The sequence below is a fragment of the Sapajus apella genome, unplaced genomic scaffold (genome assembly GCF_009761245.1).
Source record: "Sapajus apella isolate SASKATOON/1434 unplaced genomic scaffold, GSC_monkey_1.0 scaffold10, whole genome shotgun sequence".
Classification (NCBI taxonomy): Eukaryota; Metazoa; Chordata; class Mammalia; order Primates; family Cebidae; genus Sapajus; species Sapajus apella.
Window position 1 is genome coordinate 24,111,723 of NW_022436950.1, and position 27,052 is coordinate 24,138,774.

At 39.7% G+C, this 27,052-nt stretch overlaps 1 protein-coding gene across 1 annotated transcript in view; it reads left to right on the plus strand.

Moving 5' to 3' along the window:
* FN1 (fibronectin 1) overlaps positions 1 to 27,052 on the plus strand; it is a 76,129-nt gene that overhangs the window by 43,544 nt on the left and 5,533 nt on the right. Inside the window, 19 exon segments of the mRNA XM_032278306.1 lie at positions 332 to 514; positions 3,882 to 3,971; positions 5,170 to 5,439; positions 6,816 to 6,932; positions 7,623 to 7,787; positions 8,324 to 8,479; positions 9,483 to 9,596; positions 10,432 to 10,701; positions 12,291 to 12,478; positions 13,338 to 13,425; positions 15,571 to 15,747; positions 16,591 to 16,680; positions 16,908 to 17,087; positions 18,552 to 18,641; positions 19,557 to 19,823; positions 19,917 to 20,023; positions 21,142 to 21,280; positions 24,137 to 24,301; positions 26,838 to 26,963. Of these exon segments, the coding sequence (XP_032134197.1) occupies positions 332 to 514; positions 3,882 to 3,971; positions 5,170 to 5,439; positions 6,816 to 6,932; positions 7,623 to 7,787; positions 8,324 to 8,479; positions 9,483 to 9,596; positions 10,432 to 10,701; positions 12,291 to 12,478; positions 13,338 to 13,425; positions 15,571 to 15,747; positions 16,591 to 16,680; positions 16,908 to 17,087; positions 18,552 to 18,641; positions 19,557 to 19,823; positions 19,917 to 20,023; positions 21,142 to 21,280; positions 24,137 to 24,301; positions 26,838 to 26,963 (2,982 nt within the window).

Consider the following 27,052-nt stretch of genomic DNA (forward strand, 5'->3'; position numbering starts at 1 on the left):
TGGCAACTTAAGCCTCTTCAGCCTGGGATAAAATAATTTGCAATGGTATTAATAATGTGCTTAAAGTCAATGTATTTGAAAGTAGATTAAAATTATTTTTTGAAATATATTTATGATGGCAAAAAGGTTAAAGGGGGCCTAACAGTACTGTGTGTAGTGTTTTATTTTTAACAGTAGTACGCTATGACTTAAAATAGATTTAGATTAGACTGTTTGCATGATTATGACTGTTTCCTTTATGCATGAAATATCGATTTTACCTTTCCAGCTACTTTGTTAGCTTTAATTTTAAAATTGCATTAACTGAGTCTTCCTTCTTGTTTGAAACCAGCTGTTCCCCCTCCCACTGACCTGCGATTCACCAACATTGGTCCAGACACCATGCGCATCACCTGGGCTCCACCCCCATCCATTGATTTGACCAACTTCCTGGTGCGTTACTCACCTGTGAAAAATGAAGAGGACGTTGCAGAATTGTCAATTTCTCCTTCAGACAATGCAGTGGTCTTAACAAGTAAGCAGCCGAATGTGTCTGTTCCAAAATATTAACCCAGAGCATAGCAAATGAATTCTGAGTTCTCAAATAGGAGCAGCTAAGAGCAAGAGAGCTGCAACCAAGCTACAAACTAAATTCCAAATTCAATGTACAGCTCCATAAATTTTGAAAGATGTAATGTTTGTTGCTGTTTTAATATACTTTTGATATCTACAGCTTTTAAAAAAATCATAGTGGAAAAACACCAGCTTGACTTCAAACAAATTCTGCTTCCAAATAAGCACATAAAAATAAGTGAATATCAAGAGAAATTACATGACTAAATCTAAATCTTTAGAGATAAAAATGAGAACTGAAAATAGTGTCACTATATGTGCTTTATTCTCATTTTTATTAAAAAAAAAAGTGTCAGCAGGTGATCTATTTAAGTTTTGAATACTTAGAAAAGTGACTGATTGCTTGGGCTGGATTAGGATGTTGTTTTGAACAGAGTCAGAAGTTTAATTTGTACTTCAAAAAGAATCTGTTAGAAGGATTTCTCAGAAGGCTGAGAACTTAGGAAAAAACTGACATTAAATAAACAACAATTTATGGAAATTGTCTCTTTCTAGTCCCAACCATTACAGAGTAGACATCTTTTATCAAAGAATAAAAGAGTAGGCTGCAAGATGGTGCTGTGTTTCGCATAAACAGTGCTTCTTATTATTTTTACTATACTGTAATAGTAAAATATATAACAACAGCAAAAGATTCTACATGAGGGAAAAATAGCTTACTTTTAGGTACATTACCAAATATTAGTCTGAAACATCCTCTACCTTTCAAACATAATTTAGATGATGAAATACAGAGAAGAGCAGCTCAGCATGCCCATGATCTCAGTTTCTTACTTTGTGGCTGAGGGCAAGAATATCTGTATATTGGCATATCCACAACCCCAGAACTATTGCTTCTGTTCTAGAGAACCCTGGAATCACTAATTACAGCATTACCCAATATATAAGCCCCTGCATCACAGTGACTGCCTCAGCTTAGCCAGTGACCTGTCACATGGTACTCATGCGTTCTAAGACCACATTATCACCCCAATGCTGCAAATGACCTCAAGGTGGCCTCTCTCCCTCCTAGCAAAGTCATTATTATCCTCTTTTAAAGATGAAGCAAGCCAGGTGGAGTGGCTCATACCTGTAATCCCAGCACTTTGGGAAGCTCAGGTGGGCCAGTTGCTTGAGCCCAGGAGTTCAAGACCAGCCTGGACAAGGCAGTGAGATCCAGTCTCTACAAAAAATACAAAAATTAGCTGAGCATGGTGGTGCACACCTGTGGTCTCAACTATGTAGGAGGTTGAGGTGGGAGGATCACCTAAGCCCTGGGAGGTTGAGGTTGCAGTAAGCCATGATTGTGCTACTGTACTCCAACCTGGGTGACAGAATGAGACCCTGTCTCCAAATAAATAAACAGATAAACATGAAGCAGGTGAGGTCCCCAGTGATTAAGTAAATTGTCACTGACCAGCTAGTTACGTGGAAGTGGAATCCAAGCATCTAGTCCTCCAGCCTGGCACTTTTCAAAACTTTGTAGGAGGCTTTACAGAAAGGCTAAAGGGCAAATGGTGTACAGGGAAACGTGGGCTTAGTGAGTAGGAGTTCAAAGTTAGAAATGTCACTCTCTGTATCTTTTTGGATCAATCATGTGCCACATAATGACATCTGACATATACGACAGTGGTTCCATAAGATTATAATACCTATTTTTATAATACCTTTTCTATGATTAAATATGTTTAGATATACAAATATTTATCATGTGTTACAATTGCCTGTAGTATTCAGTATAATAACATGCTGCACAGGCTTGTAGCCTACGAGCAAAAGGCTAGACCATATAGCTTAGGTGTGTCGTAGGCTCTACCATTTAGTTTGTTTGTTTGTTTGTTGAGACGGAGTCTCCCTCTGTTGCCTGGGCTGGAGTGCAATGGCTCGATCTCAGCTCATTGCAACCTCTACCTCCCAGGCTCAAGCGATTCTCCTGCCTTAGCCTCCCAAGTGGCTGAGATTACAGGCGTGCACCACCACGCCCAGCTAATGTTTTTGTATTTTTAGTAGAGATGGGATTTCACCATGTTGGCTAGGCTGGTTTGGAGCTCCTGAACTCAAGTGACCCACCCACCTCCACCCCCCAAAGTGCTGGGATTACAAGCCCATCTAGGTTTATGTAGGTACACTTTATGATGTTTGCACAATAAAATCACCAAATCACACACTTATCAAAATGAATCTCCATCATTAAGCTATGGCATGACTGTGTATTAAAATGGAAGAAGAGGTTGGGCGTGGTATCTCACACCTGTAATCCCAGCATTTTGGGAGGCTCAGGTGGACTGATCACCTGAGGTCAGGAGTTCCAGACCAAGCCTGGCCAATGTGGTGAAACCCCGATTCTATTAAAAAGACAAAAATTAGCTAGGCATGGTGGGGGGCACCTGTAATCCCAGCTACTCAGGAGGCTGAGGCAGAAGAATCATTTGAATCCAGGAGGCAGAGGTTATAGTAAGCCAAGATTATGCCACTGCACTCCAGCCTGGGTGACAGAGCAAAACTCCGTCTCAAAATGGAAGAAGATACTCAGGGATGTATATTTAATTTTTTAAAAAATACGCTGCTCTCATTTTAATATGGCAGAACCAATTGCTTTCTCTTTGAACTGTGGCTCTTTTCCAGTAAAGGTTAATTGCTAAGACCACTAGTGCTGGCCTGGGTCAATCACTGTATGATCCTGGGCAGTAAATTAAAGAAGATAACTTCTCTGTGTCTCAGTTTTTTTTTTTTTTTTTCATTTGCAAAATGGACATATTGTAGTAGACCAAATTTTTAGAGGTGAATGGTTTGTTCATTGTCCTGAATGTCGTGATGGTCTCCCAAGTCATACATGTGTAAAAACCCATCAAATCACTTTACATATATGCAGTACATTGTATGGCAAGAAAACTGCCTTTAAAAGTAGCAAACTACCTCTCAGTCTTGTTGTAAGGCATCAATGGCAATCTACAGCACCACAGCAAGGATTATCACGTGCGCTCCAGAGACATACTCTCAGGTGGATAAGAGAAATATTACATTGCGGCAGCAACTTCATCTCACTCAAAATCCAGCTGAGTCACACTCAGAGGTGGAACTGAGGGCAGGGCTTTGAGAGAGTATGGGGCAAGGTGACCCTTCCTTATCAACTAATTATAGACGTTCACCAGATAGCGGCATTCACTAGGTGTAAGTAGGTGATAGGACTGGACATTTGGATATTTCATCAGTTGAAATAGTCCTAGGTGTGCGTTGGTTTTTCATGCTTTCCAGCACAATTTTAAAATAAGTCCCACTTGCCTCTTCAGATCTCCTGCCTGGTACAGAATATTTAGTGAGTGTCTCCAGTGTCTACGAACAACACGAGAGCATACCTCTTAGAGGAAGACAGAAAACAGGTGAGTGTTGTTGACAGTATCCAGTAGCTTTTGCCTACCAATCTTGTATAACAAATGAAATGCTACATCTAAAAATACATCTCCATTTTTTGTGGTCGTGGCATGTGTACCTGTGTCATCACAGTATTATCACTGGTCTCAAAGACTAAAAGATATTCAGCAATCACCTAGATTTTCAGTCACTAACAAATTAATCAAGAAATTTTTCTGTCCTTTTAAAAAACATTTCCCAAGAAGAAGATCTTTGTTATTTAGCTTTAGTGGACATTCCTTTTCATTATGTGGCTGACTAACCCAACATTCATTGTCATCTATTTTTCTTCCTTTACTAAGCCAGCAAGTTTATGGTTTTTTCTACTTAATAAAGTATGAATTTACAAGAAGAAATTTGAATCTCATAAATATGATGTACTTAAATATGAATGCTTCTTTTAATTTTTTTCTTTAAAAACGTACAGTTTAGTATATCCATTGATTTATTTATAGTCTACTTGCTTCTAAAAAGGACTTATGGTATCTTAGTTTGGTTTTTTATTGAATAGAACTAGTAAATGGTGTAACTGAAACAGAAATTTGCTGGAAGTCCCAGAGACTAAGTGATTTGAATTTACAACAAACTTTGAATTTTTGTGCATTTTTCAAAAATGTCAATACATGAAGAGTTATCAGCATTGTAATTTATCTGGGATAATGTCTTTAGTTTTAGAAAGTTTTGTGTTTGGCATCATTACCACTCTGTTGACATAAATTTCCTCTTGAGCTTAGGAGGCTTCCTTGAGAGTCAAACACTTACCTTGACAGTGGGCAGATCTTGCTTTACTTGGAAGGATACACTTACAGGATAGAAACATAGGATACTTGAACACTGAGAAATTTGAAAATGTCAATTCTCAGAATATCTTGAACACTTATCTACAAATGTGACACAGAAACCTACTGTAATAACACCTAAAAATTGCTTGAATTACTTAGCAAAAGAAAAAAATGGATGCTTGAGTTGGCTATTTTGAAGTGAGTCAATTTATGATTTTAAAACACATGTGTAGCTTAGAATCAGTACATCTTAATCTGAAGTTTATGGCAAATCATGGTATTGATGAGACAGGACCGAATTGTTGAATGTACATTAATTTCTTCTACACCTTCCTCACTTCCTAAACTGGTGGTGTCTTTTCTTTTTTCGCTGGTGGGAAAACAGGCCTTGATTCCCCAACTGGCATTGACTTTTCTGATATTACTGCCAACTCTTTTACTGTGCACTGGATTGCTCCTCGAGCCACCATCACTGGCTACAGGATCCGCCATAATCCCGAGCATCAGAGCGGGAGACCTCGAGAAGATCGGGTGCCCCCAACTCGGAACTCCATCACCCTCACCAACCTCACTCCCGGCACAGAGTATGTGGTCAGCATCATTGCTCTTTATGGCAGAGAGGAAAGTCTCCCATTGGTTGGCCAACAATCAACAGGTAACTTGTTTTCTGGTCTGCAAAGAAACTCAGAAGACTTCCTACCCAGTTGGTATATTCTGTAAAGTCACTTGCTGCTGCCTGTCATCAGCTCTTAAAAAAATTAGATGGTGGTCATGGGACATGGAGAGGGAAGTGAAAATGTGTGTAGAAAAATCTCCCTTAGAATATAGTAAAGAAGGCCGGGCACAGTGGTAGTAAAGAAGGTGATTTTTTTCTCTCAAAAAATTTCTCAACTGATTTGGGTATTTATGCATTTCTAATAACACAAGTTTTATTCAAAATGAAGAAAACTAGCTGGACGTGGTGGCTCATGCCTGTAATCCCCACACTTTGAGAGGCCAGGGTGGGTAGATCAATTGAGGTCAGAAGTTCACAACTAGCCTGGCCAACATAGTGAAACCCCGTCTCTACTAAATATACAAAAATTAGCAAGGCATAGTGGCATGAACCTGTAATCCTAGCTTCTTGGGAGGCTGAGGCAGAAGAATCTTTGTATTCAGGAGACAAAGGTTGCAATGAGCTGAGATCACGCCACTGCATTCCAGCCTGGGTGAAAGAACGAGACCCTGTCTCAAAAAAAAAAGAAAAAAAGTAGAAAACTGAACACTGTTTCAGAGTACCTTTAAAAATGTAATTTTAGTCTAATGGTGTCATTGTTCTTAGCAGATAGAGGCTGAAGTACTTAGGGGAGCAGTAGCATCATGAAGTCTGTGTTTTTGTCTTCAGTTGTTAAGTGAGAGACAAATACCTAAGGAAAGGGTACATAGGTGTTCACTGTATTACTTTTTTTTTTTTTTTGAGGTGGAGCCTTGATCTGTCGCCCAGGCTGGAGCGCAGTGGCATGATCTCAGTTCACTGCAACCTCTGCCCCCCAGGCTCAAGCAATTCTCCTGCCTCAGCCTCCCAAGTAGTTGGGGTTACAGGGGCCCGCCACCATACCTGGCTAATTTTTGCATTTTTAGTAGAGATGGGATTTCACCATGTTAGCCAGGCTGGTTTTGAACTCCTGACCTCAAATGACCCACCTGCCTTGGCCTCCCAAAGTGCTTGGATTACAGTCATGAGCCACTGTGCCCAGCCTTGTATTACTATTTTACACTTTTCTGCAGTTTTGAAATTTTTCCAAATAACAAGTTGAGGGGAAAAAAAAGCCCTTCCCTAAATTTGAAATAATCATTTTATCACAATTTAGATGGGCTCTGTAACCCCTTATTTTGAATTTGTCATAATATTAAATTCTACTAATTACACATAGTATTTACATTATTGTATGAAGGAATCATTAAGACAATTATCTGAAAAATGAGCAAAGAATAATCTGAGTATTGCTTGAAAATTACAGATGTGAAAATGTTCGATTTTTTTTTTTCTAGTTTCTGATGTTCCGAGGGACCTGGAAGTTGTTGCTGCATCCCCCACCAGCCTGCTGATCAGCTGGGATGCTCCTGCTGTCACAGTGAGATACTACAGGATCACCTATGGAGAAACAGGTACGGCAGTAAAATGCTATTTTACACTCTGATTCAATCAGGCTCTATTGTGGATAACCTGAAATCCCCACAGTGAACACAGAATTAAAGACACTTTAGCAAGTCCCATCAGTGGAACCCTTTTTTATTTCCAAGAAAATACGGAAGATATAGACAACCTAATTTGTTCTGAAACCCAAATAAAAAGTTGTTCATATAATACAACTAGAGGGGGAATGGCAGAGCTGAGAGGAAGAAAAAAGGATTGTAAATTCACAAACATATTATCAGTGGTGGAAATAAAGACACTCTTGAGGTCAGGAGTTTATATTTTCTTCTCTTTACTTTTCTGTATTTTCCAAATTTTATTTAACAGGAATGTATTCTGTTAAATTTTTTAAAAAGGACGCAGTGCATGCAATCCTGGGTTGAGGGTTTAACCTTCCCTCTTTTAATGCTACTCGGTGACATTTTAAAGCTGAAATGTTAAAATAGCGTTGACTGTAATTTTCTCTCAATGTTTATACACTTACCAAGGATTACGACGTGCATAAATACCCCTTTCTGTTCAAGACCTATTATTAGCACTCTTTAAAAGGGAATAAGCAAGATTTGATTTACATGCTGCTATCAATGTGGTGATTCAATTATTCAGTAATACCCAAGTAACTCTAAGCCCCTCACACTCTGAACTAACCCCTTTTCATGCAGGAGGAAATAGCCCTGTCCAGGAGTTCACTGTGCCTGGAAGCAAGTCTACAGCTACCATCAGTGGCCTTAAACCTGGAGTCGATTATACCATCACTCTGTATGCTGTCACTGGCCGTGGGGACAGCCCCGCGAGCAGCAAGCCAGTTACCATTAATTACCGAACAGGTACAAACTTCTACTCTGGGGTGACACCACCTTATTTATTCAGATAGTTTTTACAGTATTCTCCCATGGTATTTTTCTCATTGTAGAATTGATTTTCCTTTTTAATAAGTCAACAACCTGCAGCTGACACCTGCAGCTAACAGAATTTTGAGCCAGATAAAGAAGGAAGTACCCCAAGGGCAGGAAGTTTTGTCAGTTTTGTTGATATATTCCTCATGTCTGCAATAAGACAGGCATGGAGAGTGTTCAATAAATATTTGTTGGAGAAGAGTGGATGGGTTGATAAAGTAGGAAGACAGACACCTGCTTGTGGAATGTAGCTTCTTTGTGAATGAAGCAGCCATCTCAAAAATAGGCAATGGTATTGAGAGGCATGCCCCATCCTCTAAAAGTTCTCTCTGTATTCTTTCAAGAAGAAAATACCTTTCTCAGGTAAGAGATCATTCAAATGTGTACCAGACCTAGAGAGGAGGACTTGTCCAATCTTGTCTCCAAGGACTGGGGCTTCACTGGTTTCTCCTTGCTTTTATTTGTAGAAATTGACAAACCATCCCAGATGCAAGTGACTGATGTTCAGGATAACAGCATTAGTGTCAAGTGGCTGCCTTCAAGTTCCCCTGTTACCGGTTACAGAGTAACCACCACTCCCAAAAATGGACCAGGACCAACAAAAACTAAAACTACAGGTCCAGGTAAGAATCATCTGCATCTTGGCCAAGCACGGTGGCTTATTCCTGTAATCACAGCACTTTGGGAGGCTGAGGTGGGCAGATCACTTGAGGTCAGGAGCTCAAGACCAGCCTGGCCAACATATTGAAACCCCATCTCTACTAAAAACACAAAAAATTAGCCAGGTATGGTGGCTCGTGCCTGTAGTCCCAGCTACTTGGGAGGCTGAGACACAAGAATTGCTTGAACGCTGGAGGTGGAAGTTGTAGTGAGCCAAGATCGCACCACTGCACTCCAGCCTGGGTGACAGAGTAACAGACTCCATCCCAGTGGTGGAGGGGGGAGAATAATCTGCATCTCATATATAACAGGATAGATGGGGCAGGACCACCTAATATTCTTTTTTATATAAATGGCTACCTTGCTGTGAGTACTATGTATTTCTTGTCATATGTCATCATTTTCCCCATTCATGAGTTCAGGAATCAAGAATGTTATCAACCCTCTTCACAGTAGAAGTTTTAGGATAAGTGCATTTCTGGTTTTACATGGATAGTTCTATTTAGTGATATGTTCATCTTAAATTATCAGATTCACCCTTCTGGTTTTGTTTAAAATCCACACTAAGAAGAGAGAAATGACATCACCGACATTTTCGGATCCTTTTAGCTATGTTGTCTTTGTTTTTAGGTAGAATACTTGTGAAAATAGGATCTTAAGGCAATTGATTAAAGTCAAGTTAATTTTCATTTTTTCTGAGAGTAGTGTCACTAATTGTTGGGGACACCATATTAAGTTTTAGAGGTTATCCTTGAATGTGACTTCACTCCCATGTGGTAATCTGTATTAGCAATGAACAGGTTTGTCTAAGAGGAAATCAAAGTCTGACTCTTCCATATTTTTGTTACAATTCTGCAAATAAAAATTCTAGGCCACTGTATGTTTACTATCAAACTCCAGAAGCCGCTTGGATGACTGTATAGTGGATGACATAGATGTTGCATTTGCTTTTCACTCTCTTTGCAGATCAAACAGAAATGACCATTGAAGGCTTGCAGCCCACAGTGGAGTATGTGGTTAGTGTCTATGCTCAGAATCCAAATGGCGAGAGTCAACCACTGGTTCAGACTGCAGTAACCAGTACGTAACTACTGCTTGGTTTCCACTTTCAAAGTTGAATTTTGTTCCTGAGTGTCTGAATGCTCGCCACATGTCTTTTGTAATTATGCACAGGGAAAGTCCACTTGTTGGTTAGTTTGTATCTTGAGCTGAGCCCTTTACAGACATGTTTTCCTTCTCAGTGCCAAGCAAGGAACTTACAGGGAAAGAAACTGTGAAGCTATAATAGTTAGTTGCTGTGCTTTGAATTTCTTTTGCTCAAATGGCCTCAGCGAAATCTTATTTGCCTACAGCAAATCTACAAAATATTTTTCTAGACTGTATTTTCTACAACTGGATGGTAAAGTTGATTGTAAGTGTACCTTGTGTAGCTGTTATGTTTGGGGCATTCAAAGGACTATGACTGGACCAGAGTGTAATATAAATGCTTAATAGACAGGGGAAAAGAAGAGTTTAAGAAGAATTATAACTATTTGAATCTGACATTACAAATCAGCTTTACCACTTCCAAGGGTATAGAAAATCCAGGTCTATGAGACTAACATTACATTGTAAAATCAAATCATGGTAGAATATCTTTAAATTAATATAAATACATCCCCACTGTGGGGCCATTTTGCAGGGTATCTGCTTATCTCACATATACCTATGTTTTAATAAATGATGCAACATTGCATATTTTCTAAACCAAGAAAAACTAAGCAAGTGTTTAAGTAATTTTCCATTTGATAGTGGGTTAAATGGACTTTAATTCACCAAAGAAAATTGTATCTGCAAAACTGCTTTGCATGTTATAAAAATGCTTATTTCACAACTTGCTTTTCACATAACCTCTTACCATTAATTTGCCTAACAGACATTGATCGCCCTAAAGGACTGGCATTCACTGATGTGGATGTCGATTCCATCAAAATTGCTTGGGAAAGCCCACAGGGGCAAGTTTCCAGGTACAGGGTGACCTACTCGAGCCCTGAGGATGGAATCCATGAGCTATTCCCTGCACCTGATGGTGAAGAAGACACTGCAGAGCTGCAAGGCCTCAGACCGGGTTCTGAGTACACAGTCAGTGTGGTTGCCTTGCACGATGATATGGAGAGCCAGCCCCTGATTGGAACCCAGTCCACAGGTATATGGTTAATCGCACCACCGGGTGCCCATGGGAGCAGCGGCTTTATGCCCTGCTGAATGAATTATACTTCATTGGGCTATTGATTCCCATGTAAGGGTGAAAAAAATCATTAAGAAAGATCCTCTTTAAAGAGGAATGGTAAGAAACAATAGAACTTAGGTGATATTTAAGTAAACAAGTTAATAAGACCATAAAGCAAGACATTTGAAGATGATACTAAAATTGTGGATTATTTCCTAAGCTACGGCTCCCTGTGATTACCCTGGCTATGTATAAAGGAAAGAAGTTTGGCATCATAGAGCTTATTTATATAAAGGAACCCAAACTGGGGCATTTCATAGCAGCATGATTCTGAGCACACATGGGTAAGACCTTTCTTCTCTGGTTAGATATCATGTGCTGCTGTATAATTAGCTTAAATGATTGTGATTCGGACACATAAGAAACAATCAATAGGGCAATCGCTTTCCATAATACTTGATCTTCTTGTGCTTTATTTCTGAAGCAGAGTACAATGCTAAGGATGTATCCTAGCGACAACATAAACCATAGAGGTGACAGTCTGTGTTATTGCTCTTCGCTTCTCTTTTCTGCTTCTGTTAGGAGCCAATTTTCTTCTTATGCCGCATTACAGAGAGAACATCAAATTTAGCTGCCATATCTGCCATAGGGTCCAAATAAAGAGATAATAAAAACATTATTCTCTCTTTTTTGGATGGAATGCTGTGTGAAATGGTTATCCATACAAAGATACTTTATGTAGAAAAAGGAGGCTGGGTGCAATGGCTCACACTTGTAACCCCAGTGCTTTGGGAGGCCAAGGTGGGAGGATGGCTTGAGGCCAGGAGTTCATGATCAGCCTGGGCAATGAAGTGAGATTCCCATCTCTAAGAAAAAATTTTAAAAATTAGCCAGGTTGCCAGATATAGGTAATGGGGAGGAAGGCAGCAAATCACACTGCCGTGTGTGTACCTATGCAACAGTCTTGCATGTTCTTCACATGTACCCCAAAACCTAATATGCAATAAAAAAAATTAGCCAGGTGTGGTGACACATGCCTATAGTCCCCGCTGCTCAAGAGGCTGGGGTAGAGGATCGCTTGAGCCTAGGAGTTCAAGGCTGCAGTGAGCTATGATAGGTCCACTGCACTGCAGCCTGGATGACAGAGCAAGACCCTGTTTCTAAATTAACGAATTAATTAAATTTTTTAAGAAAGAAAAAGGGCTATTGCTTATTTTTCCATACAAAGGGAAAATAGATCATAATGGCCAATAAGCCAATTCAACTTTTTTTGTTTTTTTAAGGGAAAGCAAAAAAATTTCTAAAATTTAAAATCTCTTAGAGTTCTGGCATTTACCCAAATGTTTTCAGTGATTCTGAGAATTGGTGGATATAAAACACATTTCTCAGCAAACGCTTTCTTCATTTTGCATCCCTTATTGTACTTTCTTGTACTGAATCTTCGCTTGACCAGGGAACCCACCTAACCCAACTAGAACAATCCATTCTACTTCTTGGAACTCACTTTATTCTCCTTATTCCCCATTTCCTATAAAATAATCTCTAACCAATGACCATCCCGACAGCCATTCCTCCACCAACTGACCTGAAGTTCACTCAGGTCACACCAACAAGCCTGAGCGCCCAGTGGACGCCACCTAACGTTCAGCTCACTGGATATCGAGTGCGGGTGACCCCAAAGGAGAAGACCGGACCAATGAAAGAAATCAACCTTGCTCCTGACAGCTCATCCGTGGTTGTATCCGGACTTATGGTAAGACGTGAACTTTGTTCATTGGAATAAAGATGGAGATCATCTCTAACACAGTTTCTAAGGTGGTGAAACTATAATGTCATAATAAATCTAACTGTTCTTTTCCTCTGCATCAAATAATCTTATTGTAATTTTATATGTAATTATTTATGTTGACCTAAGTTTTCCAGCTGACTATTGGGATGGAATTTTATAAATAGCTTTGGATTTTGTGCAGCTGTTTTAGATGTATTGTGCTTATTTTAAAAGGTTGTGGGGGAAAATTTACATATCCATTGGTTGAATGCATAAATCGACTTAGTTATGCATTTTCTGAGCTCCATTACCTTGGTAAGGAATATTTTACAGTTTGTGCCAGTCTACCTTGACCCTACTCTTATTAAAATATTTTAAAATCCTCCCAGACATACATGCAGAAAACTGCTAGGAACCTAGGGGACCGAGGTACCTCTTAACGTAAGGCCAATCTCAGGGGAAACTACAGAAAGAGCGTTCAGAGACAGAATGGAACATTCTCTTTGCCTGTCTATGATCAAGAAAAAATTATGATTTGTAACTGTCAGATCATTAAAAAAGAAAAATACGCTAACACCCACTCCCCTCATTTTTTTTACCAGCTATTTAAGTATGTAATCTATGGCTTGCTTAAGCTTAACAGCTAAGAGCATTTTAAAATTGATAAATATGTTGATCATCTGCACTGTAGGAATGAAATTAATCTAGGAATTTAGAAGGTTGTGAGTTTTGCTAGTTTGTTTATTTTTTCTTTCATAACCATTGCATTGGCCTAATGCTGTAGTGAAACTCCCGGGTTTCAGCTGATGACACTGCTAAAGCTTACCATGCCCTTATTCTCTAGGTGGCCACCAAATATGAAGTGAGTGTCTACGCTCTGAAGGACACTTTGACGAGCAGACCAGCTCAGGGAGTTGTCACCACTCTGGAGAGTAAGTAATAAAATGTCTTCATATCAACAAACCTTCTGTATAAACAAAAATTAAAGAATGGTAAATCAGGAGGGTTCAGTGGCTCATGCCTAAAATCCTAGCAGTTTGGGAAGCGGAGGCAGGAGGATCACTTGAGACCAGGAGTATGAGACCAGCCTGGGCAACATAGCAGGGCCCTGTCTCTTAAAAAGACAAAAAAAAAAAAAAAAAAAAAAAAAAGCAAATGATTTTTTAGATTTATATGTTAAGAGTAGAATGAGTCTTAATTTGAAAATTGATTTGATTGCCTTTTTGACATATGACTGTCATCTTTTATACTCCTTGAGAAAGGGGTCTACTGACACATAAAATTGAATCACTTCATAAGGTTATAATGTTGGTGTTATGGACTAAGGCTGACATCTAGTTTATGCTCTGTTAGAATTTGTTTTCATAGGCCGGGCGCGGGGGCTCAAGCCTGTAATCCCAGCACTTTGGGAGGCCGAGGCGGGTGGATCACGAGGTCAAGAGATTGAGACCATCCTGGTCAACATGGTGACCTCAGACTCCCAAAGTGCTGGGATTTATAGGTGTTAGCCACCACACCTGGCACAATTTGTAGCTAATGTTCAGTATAAAAAAAAAAAAATTTTGTTTTCATAGAGATAAGCTTGGGGAGAACACACTGGCTTCTGCTATAGCTTAACAATCAATATTAGGCCATTCTTACATTACTATAAAGAAATACCTGGCCGGGCATGGTGGCTCACACCTGCAATCCCAGCACTTTGGGAGGCGGAGCCAGGCAGATCATGAGGTCAGGAGATTGAGACCATCCTGGCTAACACGGTGAAATGCCATCTCTACTAAAAATACAAAAAATTAGCCAAGTGTGCTGGCATATGCCTGTAGTCCCAGCTACTTGGGAGGCTGAAGCAGAAGAATCACTTTAACCTGGAAGGCAGAGGTTGCGGTGAGCTGATTGCACTCCAGCCTGGGTAACAGAGAGAGACTCTGTCTCAAATAAAAAAGCCTGAGCCTGGGTAATTTCTAAAGAAAAGAAGCTTAATGGGCTCATAGTTCTGCAGGCTTTACAGGAAGCATGGTACTGGTATTTTCTTGGTTTCTAGGGGGTCCTTGGAAAGCTTTCAATCTTGGTAGACGTCCAAGAGGGAGCAGGCACATCACACGGGTGTGGCAAAAGCAAGAGCAAGAAACAGAGAGAAGTGGGAGGGAGGTGCCACACACTTTTAAATGATCCAATCTCTTGAGAACTCACTGTCACAAAGAGGGCATAAGCCACAAGGGATCTGCCCCCATGATACAACTACCTCTTACCAGGCCCCACCTCTAGCACTGGGAATGACAACGCAACATGAGATTTGGCCAGGGACAAATATCCAAATTGTATCACAGCACAGTAATCACTGGACCAAATCAGGCTTAGACTCTAGTCTTCTGCTATATCAATAACTTCATGTACGCCTTTTCAAAAGTCAGGTAAAGTGTCAAAGTTTCATCGTTTATAAAACAGGGATGGTATTGTACTTGTTGAGAGAAAAGACAAATACTTGCAATAATATTAGACACACACTCTCTCTCTCTCTCACACACACACACACACACACACACGCACATATATATAAAATCGTTACCTGGGAATGTTATTATAACTCCTACCACACACATTTTTATATTATAATACATTAATATTTTTAATATTTATTCAAGTATTTGTAGATACTTTAAAGTCAGCCCTGGGAACCACTGGTAGTATCTATAAAGCTTTTCAGTTCTTCAAAATAAAATGTGTGAGAAGTAGATATTTTCATATTTTCTAATTATAGTTGACCTTTCTCTCTGAATGTCAAAGGAGATAATCTACATATTACTAGTTATATATTTCTTGAAATGGATGAATTTGATATATACCAAGGAAACATTTAAAAATACCAAAACTAGCTGGGTATGGTGGCTCACATCTGTAATCTCAGCACTTTGGGAGGCTGAGATGGGTGGATCACCTGAGGTCAGAAGTTCAAGACCAGCCTGACCAACATAGTGAAACCCCGTCTCTAAAAAATAAAATAAAATAAAAATAAAAATACCAAAACTTTACATGGATGAGCCACGCAGGCATTAATGTCTAGCTATGATCCTGTGCAGATGTCAGCCCACCAAGAAGGGCTCGTGTGACAGATGCTACTGAGACCACCATCACCATTAGCTGGAGAACCAAGACGGAGACGATCACTGGCTTCCAAGTTGATGCTGTTCCAGCCAATGGCCAGACTCCAATCCAGAGAACCATCAGCCCAGATATCAGAAGCTACACCATCACAGGTCAGGGAACTGACTGCATTAACTACATTTGTTAACAAATATCCACATTGTAAACTGGCTTATTAGTTGTTCTGTGACTGACACTGATAAAATTTATTTTCAGTGTTATCATAATAACCCAGTTTTAGAATGTGATTTTTGTCACATTCTAAAATGTGACAAAGCTATGATCAGAAATAGTTTTGTCCTTTGAATGACTGATTTTGTGTAATATTTGTCAGAGAAATGGCATAAGTTTCATTCAACAAGTTTGATCTTTCATCACGGTGCCCTTTCTTATTTAAAAAATTATAACAAAGTTTAAAACTAAAAGAAATAAAAAATAGTGATGTACAAATCTTAGCATTAACACAGATTAAAAGGCAAAGTTAATATAAAAGTAAACATAATTTAATAAACAAATTATATTAAACAAAGTTAATATAAAATGCTTAATAAAGTTCAACATTATAACCAAAGAATATTCAGTATCTGAGGTCTTTTTGAGCTTTTCAAAGTTGTGATTCCAAGGCCCAACTATTGACCATCTGATTACTGTACAGAGAAAACCTCAGCAAATGGCTGCCACTCATTCTGCAAGAGGGCCCCTTCCAACATAGCATTTTTGCATTCCAGAATTTACTTTAGCCGGGGTCCTTGTCTGCATCAGTGATTCACTTTTGAGATATGTTTCTTGATAACAGTTACTATCCACACCATGCTCTACTTTACTGTTCAAATGTGGACCACTTTTTTAGTCTTTGTAAATATGGGATGACAGAGGAACTTAGAAAAATTGCAGTCAAGCTTGAAAATTCTCCTACAAGCCAGAACTGATACAAATCATCTCTTCTCAAATCCCAGGTTTACAACCGGGTACTGACTACAAGATCTACCTGTACACCTTGAACGACAATGCCCGGAGCTCCCCAGTGGTCATCGACGCCTCCACAGGTAACTATACCTTCTACTGAGGAAATGCCACCGACTTGTATGCAGTCAGTCTCGTGAACTCAAAAAACAAATGTGAAGCTGATATTTTTATATTCTAGATTCGAGAGAATCCTGTTTCCAGTTTACAGTATTTTCAGATTCTTTTAAGTCTGTTTAGAAGGGCTGGGGAGAAAAGCGTGGCAGTAATTTATTTGTCTTCTTAGAGACTTAATTTTGTTTTCTTTCAGCCATTGATGCACCATCCAACCTGCGTTTCCTGGCCACCACACCCAATTCCTTGCTGGTATCATGGCAGCCACCACGTGCCAGGATTACTGGCTACATCATCAAGTATGAGAAGCCTGGGTCTCCTCCCAGAGAAGTGGTCCCTCGGCCCCGCCCTGGTGTCACAGAGGCTACTATTACTGGTATTGCTGCTTCCATGCTGTCGTTTTCCTTCTTACTACTGAGGACACATGAAGTCCTTAGCAAACTCTAACTGTGTCTTTGATACTGTGTCATGAGAATGAGAAGCCCTATTCCTGATCACCTTAGAAAGCATTCTCTGTGTAGGAGTGGTAGAGCTCAATGCATCCCAGAAGGCATGAGTGAAGGAAAATGCAATTTCAGTACTGTCCTAATGGAATGACTAGACTCATGTTTTCTTTTTGCTGTGCGTTTGCCAGATACCTGTCAATTTCAGTCCTGGAGACAGATATTTTTCAAAGCAAACTAGCTGATTGTGATTCTATCATTACACTCTGCTCTCTATAGATATGGTAATCTTACAGGACTTGCCAGGGCACCACCTGCCATTGACCTTGTTGACCACTGTCACAGGATGGATCTTGAGGCAGAGTGATCCCAACCACCCCCACTGGAAAGAATGCCTGGAATAGGGACTAAGAGTTGGCTACCTTGGTGGGAAAGACTATAAGCCTCTATAACTATTTTTGCCTAAGAGATGAAAATTTAAACTATGTGTATTAGTCTATTTTCACACTACTATAAAGATACTACCCAAGACTGGGTAATTTATAAAGGAAAGAGGTTTAATTGACTCACAGTTCCGCATGGCTGGGGAGGCCTCAGGAAACGCACAATCATGGTAGAAAGGGAAGCAGTCATGTCTTACATGGCAGCAAGAGAAAGAGGTACAAAGGAGGAACTTCCAAACACTTCCACAACTATCAGGTCTTGTGAGAGCTCACTATCATGAAAACAGCCTGGGGGAACCACCCCCACGAGCCAGCCACCTCCTTTCCTCAACACATGGGGATTACAATGCAAGATGAGATTTGGATGGGGACACAGAGCCAAACCATTATCTGTATGTATAGAGTATCACCTGGACTTTAAAATTCCCATAGAACATACAGACATTAGGAGGAGACACTGCCTTTTTAGAATTGGGGGAAACAGGAAAATAGAATGAGGTATGAGAGGAATTGAACTAGACACTTCGCACAGAGGCTGCACAAAGACTGGCCTACTCAGCACTTGCCTCTTGTTTCACTTTTCATTGATCTGCCACTGAGGACCACCTGGTTGTTAGGCCTGAGTAGATTCATGTATATAATCTGCAGGACTCTCTTTCAAATTTATATTCCAGTGGTGGTAGATGATGCTGATAGATTTTCTTAAATTCAAAAAGGCAAATAAGACCAGATGTTAAAAAAAAAAATACCCTGGAAAGGTTAGCCGAAAAGTGTCTATTCCGGTGTCAGATATGACAGTAAGATGATTAGTTTGTGATGTGGACTTCATATGCAGGATATTTGGCTGTTTATGGAAGAAAAGTGAAGTTGATTTTACCTTCAAGAGGCCAACAGCCAGTGGAGAGGAAGGTCCGAGCCCATCGACATAATGCGTTGGTTCTGTTCTCCCATTAGGTCTGGAACCGGGAACCGAATATACGATTTATGTCATTGCCCTGAAGAATAATCAGAAGAGCGAGCCCCTGATTGGAAGGAAAAAGACAGGTAAGAGTACCTTGCAGGTGACAAGGAGTTAGAACAAAACTAATAACAAATGAGCAATCTTGCAATGTGAAAACGTTCTTTGTGATTTTTTTTCTAACAGCATAGTGTATATATTGTATTTTTTAATAGCAGGAATAATTTAACATGCACTGCAGAGTTTGGTTTTATTTTTTTTCTTTACTACAGCCACTCAATATAAAGCCTAGTTATTTGCCTTTTAAAAATTCAAACAAGATATTAAAATGTAAAACCAAGTCATTATCATTGCTCTTGTTTTATACCTTCTGTTGAATTTTAAAATGTTTCCTTTTTTAAAGGAGGGAGAGAAACCCTCACATTTATCTTTATTTATTATTTGGTTTCTAATGTCTTACTTTTTCATCCAGTTTCAGTTTAATTTCAAGAAAATGCTGTATTCGTGGTGATAGGAAAATTTTTAAATGAACATGTGTGTTTTATCTATTTTTACCATTTCATACTGTAAAAAACTCTTGACCCAAACCTCTGTAATTCTCATATTTAAGACACTGATATGATTAGTCTGGATTCTACTTCCTATAACCTGCTTCTCAAATTTAAAAAAGAAAGAAGAGAAAGACTACACATTTCAGTTCCATTAGGCTTAATTAGAGCAGAGGCAGCTTCTATGGAGCTCAGCGGTTTAAAGCTTTGTGTGTATGATAAATTCATACTAACACCTTTTTCTTTCTAAACTATAAAGAAACCTTTGAGAAAAATCCTAAAGATTTCTTTCTGGATAAAAGTGTTTTGTGATCTCAGAGCTGCTCATTTTCTGGGGACTTTTATCAAATTGATGGACAGTCATGTGTGCCCGAATCAATAAATATTATTATTGCTGCTACTTACTGGAGCTTAATGCGCTTTGCTTTTTTGGCTCTAACCTCTCTTGGCTAGATGAGCTTCCCCAACTGGTAACCCTTCCACACCCCAATCTTCATGGACCAGAGATCTTGGATGTTCCTTCCACAGTTCAAAAGACCCCTTTCATCACCCACCCTGGGTATGACACTGGAAATGGTATTCAGCTTCCTGGCACTTCCGGTCAGCAACCCAGTGTTGGGCAACAAATGATCTTTGAGGAACATGGTTTTAGGCGGACCACACCGCCCACAACAGCCGCCCCCATAAGGCATAGGCCAAGACCGTACCCGCCGAATGTAGGTGAGGAAATCCAAATTGGTCACGTCCCCAGGGGAGACGTAGACTTTCACCTCTACCCCCACGGTCTGGGACTCAATCCAAATGCCTCTACAGGACAAGAAGCTCTCTCTCAGACAACCATCTCTTGGACCCCATTCCAGGAAAGTTCTGAGTACATCATTTCATGTCATCCTGTTGGCAATGATGAAGAACCCTTACAGGTAATTAATTTTTCTCTTCACTTCTCATGGGGCAGCTCAGAAAGCAGTAAGTTAGATAACTGAAGTGACCAGAGTCCTCTGATAAAGAGTGGCTTCATGGCTGGATGCAGTGGCTCACACCTGTAATCCCGGCACTTTGGGAGGCCAAGGCAGGTGGATCACTTGAGGTCAGGAGTTCAAGACTGGTCATCATGGTGAAACCCTGTCTCAAAAAAAAAAAAGTGGTTTCACTTCTACAATATCTTAGAAGACGGCACATTTAAGCCCTGCTTTTTTCTTTTTAATCCCAATATGGCTGTACTTTGGAAAACATACCAGAGAGTCATTAGCTTTTATTTCATAGAGAAAATGAAATGATTTCTATTATTCTCAAGCATTTGAGACTCCTTTTTGAGTAAGAGATGATTCTAGAAAAGAAAGAAAAATATTCCACCTGAATTTTCATTTGTGTAAGAGGTCTAAAACACTACCTTTACAATTTGTCCTTGAAGAAGCCCACAATATGTCTAAAGAAAAAAACCGCGAAGCTGTGCATAGTAGCCGATAAATGATTGATTCTCAAAAACGTATATTCTTTAATTTGTGTTGACAGTATCAATTTTGATTGTGTTGTTATTTTTACAAAGTGGCAGAATTTTTAAAAACTGACAACACTGTAGGAAATGTCTGAGCTTAGAAACAGGAGTTTGAGGATTTGCCAAACTGTTTTAAGGACTCCACATGGGGGTCAGAAGTGACCTGGAGTAGCATGACTGTGTCTCCCATATAGTGCAGTGTCCAGGTTTTATGTGAAGCAGACATGGCCAGGGCTTCCAGAGGGCTTATCTAGATCTGTGGCTGAAGCAAGATAAAGGGCAGGCCGTCTCTAGTGTTGCCCAAGGCTCCCGGTAACTACGGAGCACATAGGTAGATTATTGGCAGGAAAATCTGGCAGAAATGATAGCCCCTATCCTTGCTCCATTTCTCTCCTCAGCTAGTTAGAACCCCTATACCCTACCTTTATTTTTTTGTCTTCCTTTGCTTTGTTTAAACAGTGAGGGCTATTGATAAGAGGAGACCACATGTCATTCCTCACTATAATGCTTTCTCTCTGCTTTGGATGGTACCGATAATTGCAGTTCAGGGTTCCTGGAACTTCCACCAGTGCCACTCTGACAGGCCTCACCAGAGGTGCCACCTACAACATCATAGTGGAGGCACTGAAGGACCAGCAGAGGCATAAGGTTCGGGAAGAGGTTGTGACTGTGGGCAACTCTGGTATGTAAACACATGTTGTTTAGTCACAGGCTCCCCTCTGCTGTACACCAGAGATGGGCTTTTCTGTTGACTGTACCTTTGTTGCTATTGTCTTATTATCTTTGAGAAGTAATGCAACACATCAGCATGAAATAAACAAGCAACTTTATTTTAAATTAATCTCTCCCCCTCCTCCTGCCATATCCTGTTGTCTTCCCAAAATGCATACGTAATTGACAGACTCTCAAATGGTGATATGATTACAGACCTGGAGGGGACTTTAAATATTATTTAGTACCACATTCTGAGTCCTTACTTGTGAGTATCTGAGTTGATGTAGGGCACAGGTTTCCTGATGTCTTTTCCCAGACCTTCTCCATCTCATCATGCTGCTGTCCTTTTGAGTGATTCTTAAATACCAAAATGGTTATCTTTAAAGAAAATGCCCCTTCTGTAGACATGGGGACAGTTGGCTTTTGCTCCTGATATAAAATGCCACCAACATTGTGCATTTATGTCTGCAGAGAGTGTTATTCCAATGTTATTACAGTTTTCCAATGTTATTTCTATTTTTCCCAATGTTATTTCCATTTTTTTTCTGACTATATAGGCCAAAAGCCTCTATAGAAGTTAAAGGATCATTGAGTCTTCTTTGTAGCACCTGGAAAATCCTTTTTAACCAATAGTGTGCCGCCTGGCTGCTCAATTTGCAGCAGCTGAAGATTCACCAAGGCACATGAGACAGAGAATAATCAAAACCAAGAATCCTGAATCTTCCAACAGGAGGGTTCTCCACTCCACACCAACAGAGAGTGCTAAGTCCTGTCTTTGCCAAGTGATAGGTTTTATTCCTAGGGCCAGTTCCTTAATTTTAGCCTCCTCCTTCATCTGATAGAAGACTGTGCTACTTTACATGTATAAATTCCTGTGAATTAAGCAATTGAGCATTTGGCTGGAGAGAGGTTGGGAGGAGATTATTTTGTGTTTGTTGTGTTACATATCCATAGTAATGCTTATCTTTGCCTCTTGTGGTTTTACTAGGAGAGTGCCATGTGTACAGAATTTTCAAGAGCAAAAAGATCTTTGTGCTTTTCTTTTTTTCTCGGCTCACTGCAACCTCTGCCTCTCGGGTTCAAGCAATTCTCCTGCCTCAGCCTCCCGAGTAGCTGGGATTTACAGGCGTCCGCCAACATGCCTGGCTAATTTTTGTACTTTTAGTACAGACGGTGTTTTGCCATATTCGCCAGCCTGGTGTCGAACTCCTGACTCGTGATCTGCCCACCTCAGCCTTCCAAAGTGCTGGGATTACCTGCATGAGCCACTGTGCCCGGCCAGTCTTTCTGCTTTTCTAAGTCATTTTTTTTTTTTAAAGATTCCATCTCTATAACTTTAGTTAGGACGGAATTTTAACTCCTAGCTCTTTCTTTTCTTTTTTTTTTTTTTTTGAGACGGAGTTTCGCTCTTGTTACCCAGGCTGGAGTGCAATGGCGCGATCTCAGCTCACCACAACCTCCGCCTCCTGGGTTCAGGCAATTCTCCTGCCACAGCCTCCTGAGTAGCTGGGATTACAGGCACACGCCACCATGCCCAGCTAATTTTTTATAGTTTTAGTAGAGACGGGGTTTCACCATGTTGACCAGGATGGTCTCGATCTCTTGACCTCGTGATCCACCCGCCTCGGCGTCCCAAAGTGCTGGGATTACAGGCGTGAGCCACCGCGCCCGGCCGCTCTTTCTTGAGCATAGAAACCCCTAGTAACAATTTAAGCTCCTTCCATTTTTCTTTTAAACTCCTTATTCCCAGCAGCAGTATTCTGCATTCTAACCAAGTTCTCCCAGCTTTGAGACCTCTCAGGCTTAACTAGCTCTCCAAAACGCTGTTTTCTTCAAGGGTGATGCCTTTCAAAAATTAGGCACTTCAAATATCTACTGCTTTTAAGCTTTTGAGTTTTCCACTAAAAGAAAAATACACAGTGGAATTTTAAGTCAAAGTAAATTAGTTTAATTTTTAGAGAGTAATTTGAAGCATGCTTTGTTTGCATAGATTGTTTTAAAATAAGGTTTTCCAAATCATAAAGAGATAAGAGCATAGGTAAAATGAGGAGACTCCCTTACTTATCCTAAATCATCTGTATGCCACTGGCTTTTTCTTATGTAAAACAGTTGACTTCATTGATAAAGTAAAGCAGTCTCCCCACTACAATAACAATGTCCAAAATCTAGGCTTTCTGCAGTATAATACAAAGAAATGCAATAATAAAAGTAAAAATTACATTATAATGGTATATTAAAATGCTAAGAGTTTTGCATTATAAGCAAAAGATAGCCTTTAACAATTATTCTTTATTTAGTGAGTACTTTCTAAGTCTTGGAAAAGGGCCAATGCTTCAAATTCATGACCTTGTATCATCTTCACAAGATCCCCAGGAGGTACAGATATTTTTATTATTATCCTAGTATTGCAGTTGAGGGAGGTAAGGCAGAGAGATGTTAAATAGCTAGCCCAAGGTCACTCAGGTACCAGTGGAGGGGCATCGCTAGTCTTTGCACCCTACAAAAGTTCTCAACTGGCTTAAATTGCCTCAAGATCTGTTCCATGTTCTATAAAGTAATTTTAACAGAAATGGCAATTTGTTAGAAGTAAAGGGAAAAATAAAAGATGGGCTTCTTGTCAGAGGCCTGTGACAGGTATCCACTGACTACATCTAAGCATGGTTTTTAGAGCGGTTACTGTCTTGGTATAACAGATGAATGCCTCTTACTCCTCCTGGAATTGTTTTAGATTAAGTCATTGTATACAATCATTTCATTTTCTTCTTATGGTCCAAATCCATTAATCGAATGTCTCTTTTTTGCCTTTTCCTCCCTTTCTTCATAGTCAACGAAGGCTTGGGCCAACCTACAGATGACTCGTGCTTTGACCCCTACACAGTTTCTCATTACGCCGTCGGAGATGAGTGGGAACGAATGTCTGAATCAGGCTTTAAACTGTTGTGCCAGTGCTTAGGCTTTGGAAGTGGTCATTTCAGATGCGATTCATCTAGTGAGTAGTCGCTTTGTCCATCCACTCGCGTGTTCATCTCCTCCAGTTTCATGCATGTACTCATGTGCCAAGGAAGCATGTTTGGAAGACACAGGCTCTTCCAAACATGAAGCAAACAAGGGAATACTGTTTGACTCAAAGTAATATTTCGCATCATAGAAAAATGATGGGAAATTTTACTTGTTGGATATTGCTTCATCTCAAGGGTTGTATGCCAATATGACTATTAATTAAGCATAAGATTATGGGACTAATTTGGTTTTTGAAATTTTCAGTGAAAACAAATTGATAAAGTTAACAACTTTTGGAACCACGTCTAATTAAGACTATTAGAGACACAGAAAAACCCCAAATCTCTTTTAGTCTTTAGTATTGAGTGAGATCAGAGGTGAACATTTATACTCAAAAACTCTGTCTCTTTCAACATAAACCAAACGTGCACACATCATAGTACACATGCACACACTTTAACACCACCTACGTAGCCCAGGTACCTTGAATGCTGCTAGAAATATAAAAGGAAAAATACAGATCATCTACTTTTAGATAATTAAAAATAATTCAAATTGATAAATGTTTGATTTTCAAATTCTAATAGGTTTTTTCAAATTTTTGAAGTTAAAATGTGCCTAGGAAATATCTATTATGCGTTGAGATTTAGTATTAGAATTTATAAACCTTTCATTTATTCTTTGTGTTTAGGAAATGTGATTATTATTGACAATTGGTTCATTTTTATAGGTGTTGACCATTGTGCCTATCAATAAGCCTCCTACAGACATACAGAGTTATATAACCTGTGGAATTAGAATATAAGACTTCGTAAAAAGATTTTCAAAGTATTTTACTTAACTTGTATAATTGAAATCGTTTAATCCAGACTGAAGTTTTAAACCTAGCAATGTTTTCAATATAGACTTCCATGTTTGACCACTTGAAAATGAAAATCAGTGAAAATGTCAATATTCTGTTTAGGAGCTGGAAATTTTAATATTTGACTTCAACTATGTGGTTCTTAACTCCTGAAACCGAACCACATTTAAGTTTGTATGTTTATTACCTGTGTAAGTTCTTTGGTGCAATTGTGAGAACAGAGCTGTTAAGTTCGTTTATGTGACTCTTTGGCTCAGCTTACATAATCTTTGTTTTGATATCATAGTTGTCTAATTCTTTTACTTTGTAGTTTAAGGCAGGCTGACTTGATAAAATGGAAGAAGTGGTAGATTGTTATGTAAGCTTCTGAGGTATGTTTTGTTGTGTAAGCCCTGGAGATTAAAAAGTCATCTTTTATGTGTAGTGGTTAAAGATATATAACCTGTGACTTTTAGGTATTCCACAGAACCAGCCTTATTTGATGTGGATAATAACCAATGATTTAGCATTTTGTTTATTATTATTATTTTTTTTACTCTTCCCATGTACATGAAACAGGTGTTAGCATGTGGAAATCAGCTGATCCTTGTTTTACAGTTAATTGAACTACTTTGTGTCCAGGGTTTCTGCAAATCCAAAAGTGATTTTTCATCTAGGATCTATTCCTAAAAGTCTACTCCAATCCCACTTTAGTTTTCCACAATTTTAAATCTTAATAGTGAGAATTCAAATCAAAATCATTTCATCTGAGGTTTATTTTTTATTTTTTATTTTTTGCTCTATCACCAGGCACCAGGCTGGAGTGCAGTGGTGCCATCTTGGCTCACTGCAACCTCTGCCTTCCAGGTTCAAGCAATTCTCCTGCCTCAGCCTCCGAGTAGCTGGGACTATAGGTGCATGCCACCACGCCCAGCTAATTTTTACATTTTAGTGGAGACTGGGTTTCATTATGTTGGCCAGGATGGTCTTAATCTCTTGACCTCGTGATCCGCCTGCCTTGGCCTCCCAAAGTGCTGGGATTACAGGCATGAGCCACTGTGCCCGGCTTATTTTACTATTTATATGACATGATTATGGCAGAATAAATTGGATCTTAAAATGCCCTAGAAAATGGTAAATGATAAAAAATAATATTTTAAAATATAACGAAAGAAAAGGCCCATTGGCCAGGTGTGGTGGCGCACATCTGTAATCCCAGCACTTGGGGAGGCCAAGGAAGGCAGATCACCTGAGGTCAGGAGTCTGTGACCAGCCTATCCAACATGGTAAAACCCTGTCTCTACTAAAAATACCACACACACACACACACACACACACACACACACACACACAATTAGCATGGTGGCGCACGCCTGTAATCCCAGCTACTCGGGAGGCTGAGGCAGGAGAATTTCATGAACCCAGGAGGTGGAGGTTGCAGTGAGCCGAGATTGCACCACTTCACTCCAGCCTGGGTGACAGAGCAAGACTTTGCCTCAAGAAAAAAAGTAAATAAATAGATAAATACATAGACCCATTATAGGGGTCATTATCGTTAACTTTCCTTGCTATTTTTTCCAGATTGTGGCTCTGAAGACCCTGTGGTATGTCCCAGTTCACCTGCTGTCTTGTGAGTCAGAACATACAAATAACTTTTTGGTCCTGACTTTCCCCACCCCCACAGGATGGTGCCATGACAATGGTGTGAACTATAAGATTGGAGAGAAGTGGGACCGTCAGGGAGAAAATGGCCAGATGATGAGCTGCACGTGTCTTGGGAACGGAAAAGGAGAATTCAAGTGTGATCCCCGTATGTCATCACAGATCATCTTTAGTGCCTTATTAAACATTCCCACTTTCATTATCAGGCTGTAACTCTCATTTGCAGAAATGATTGGA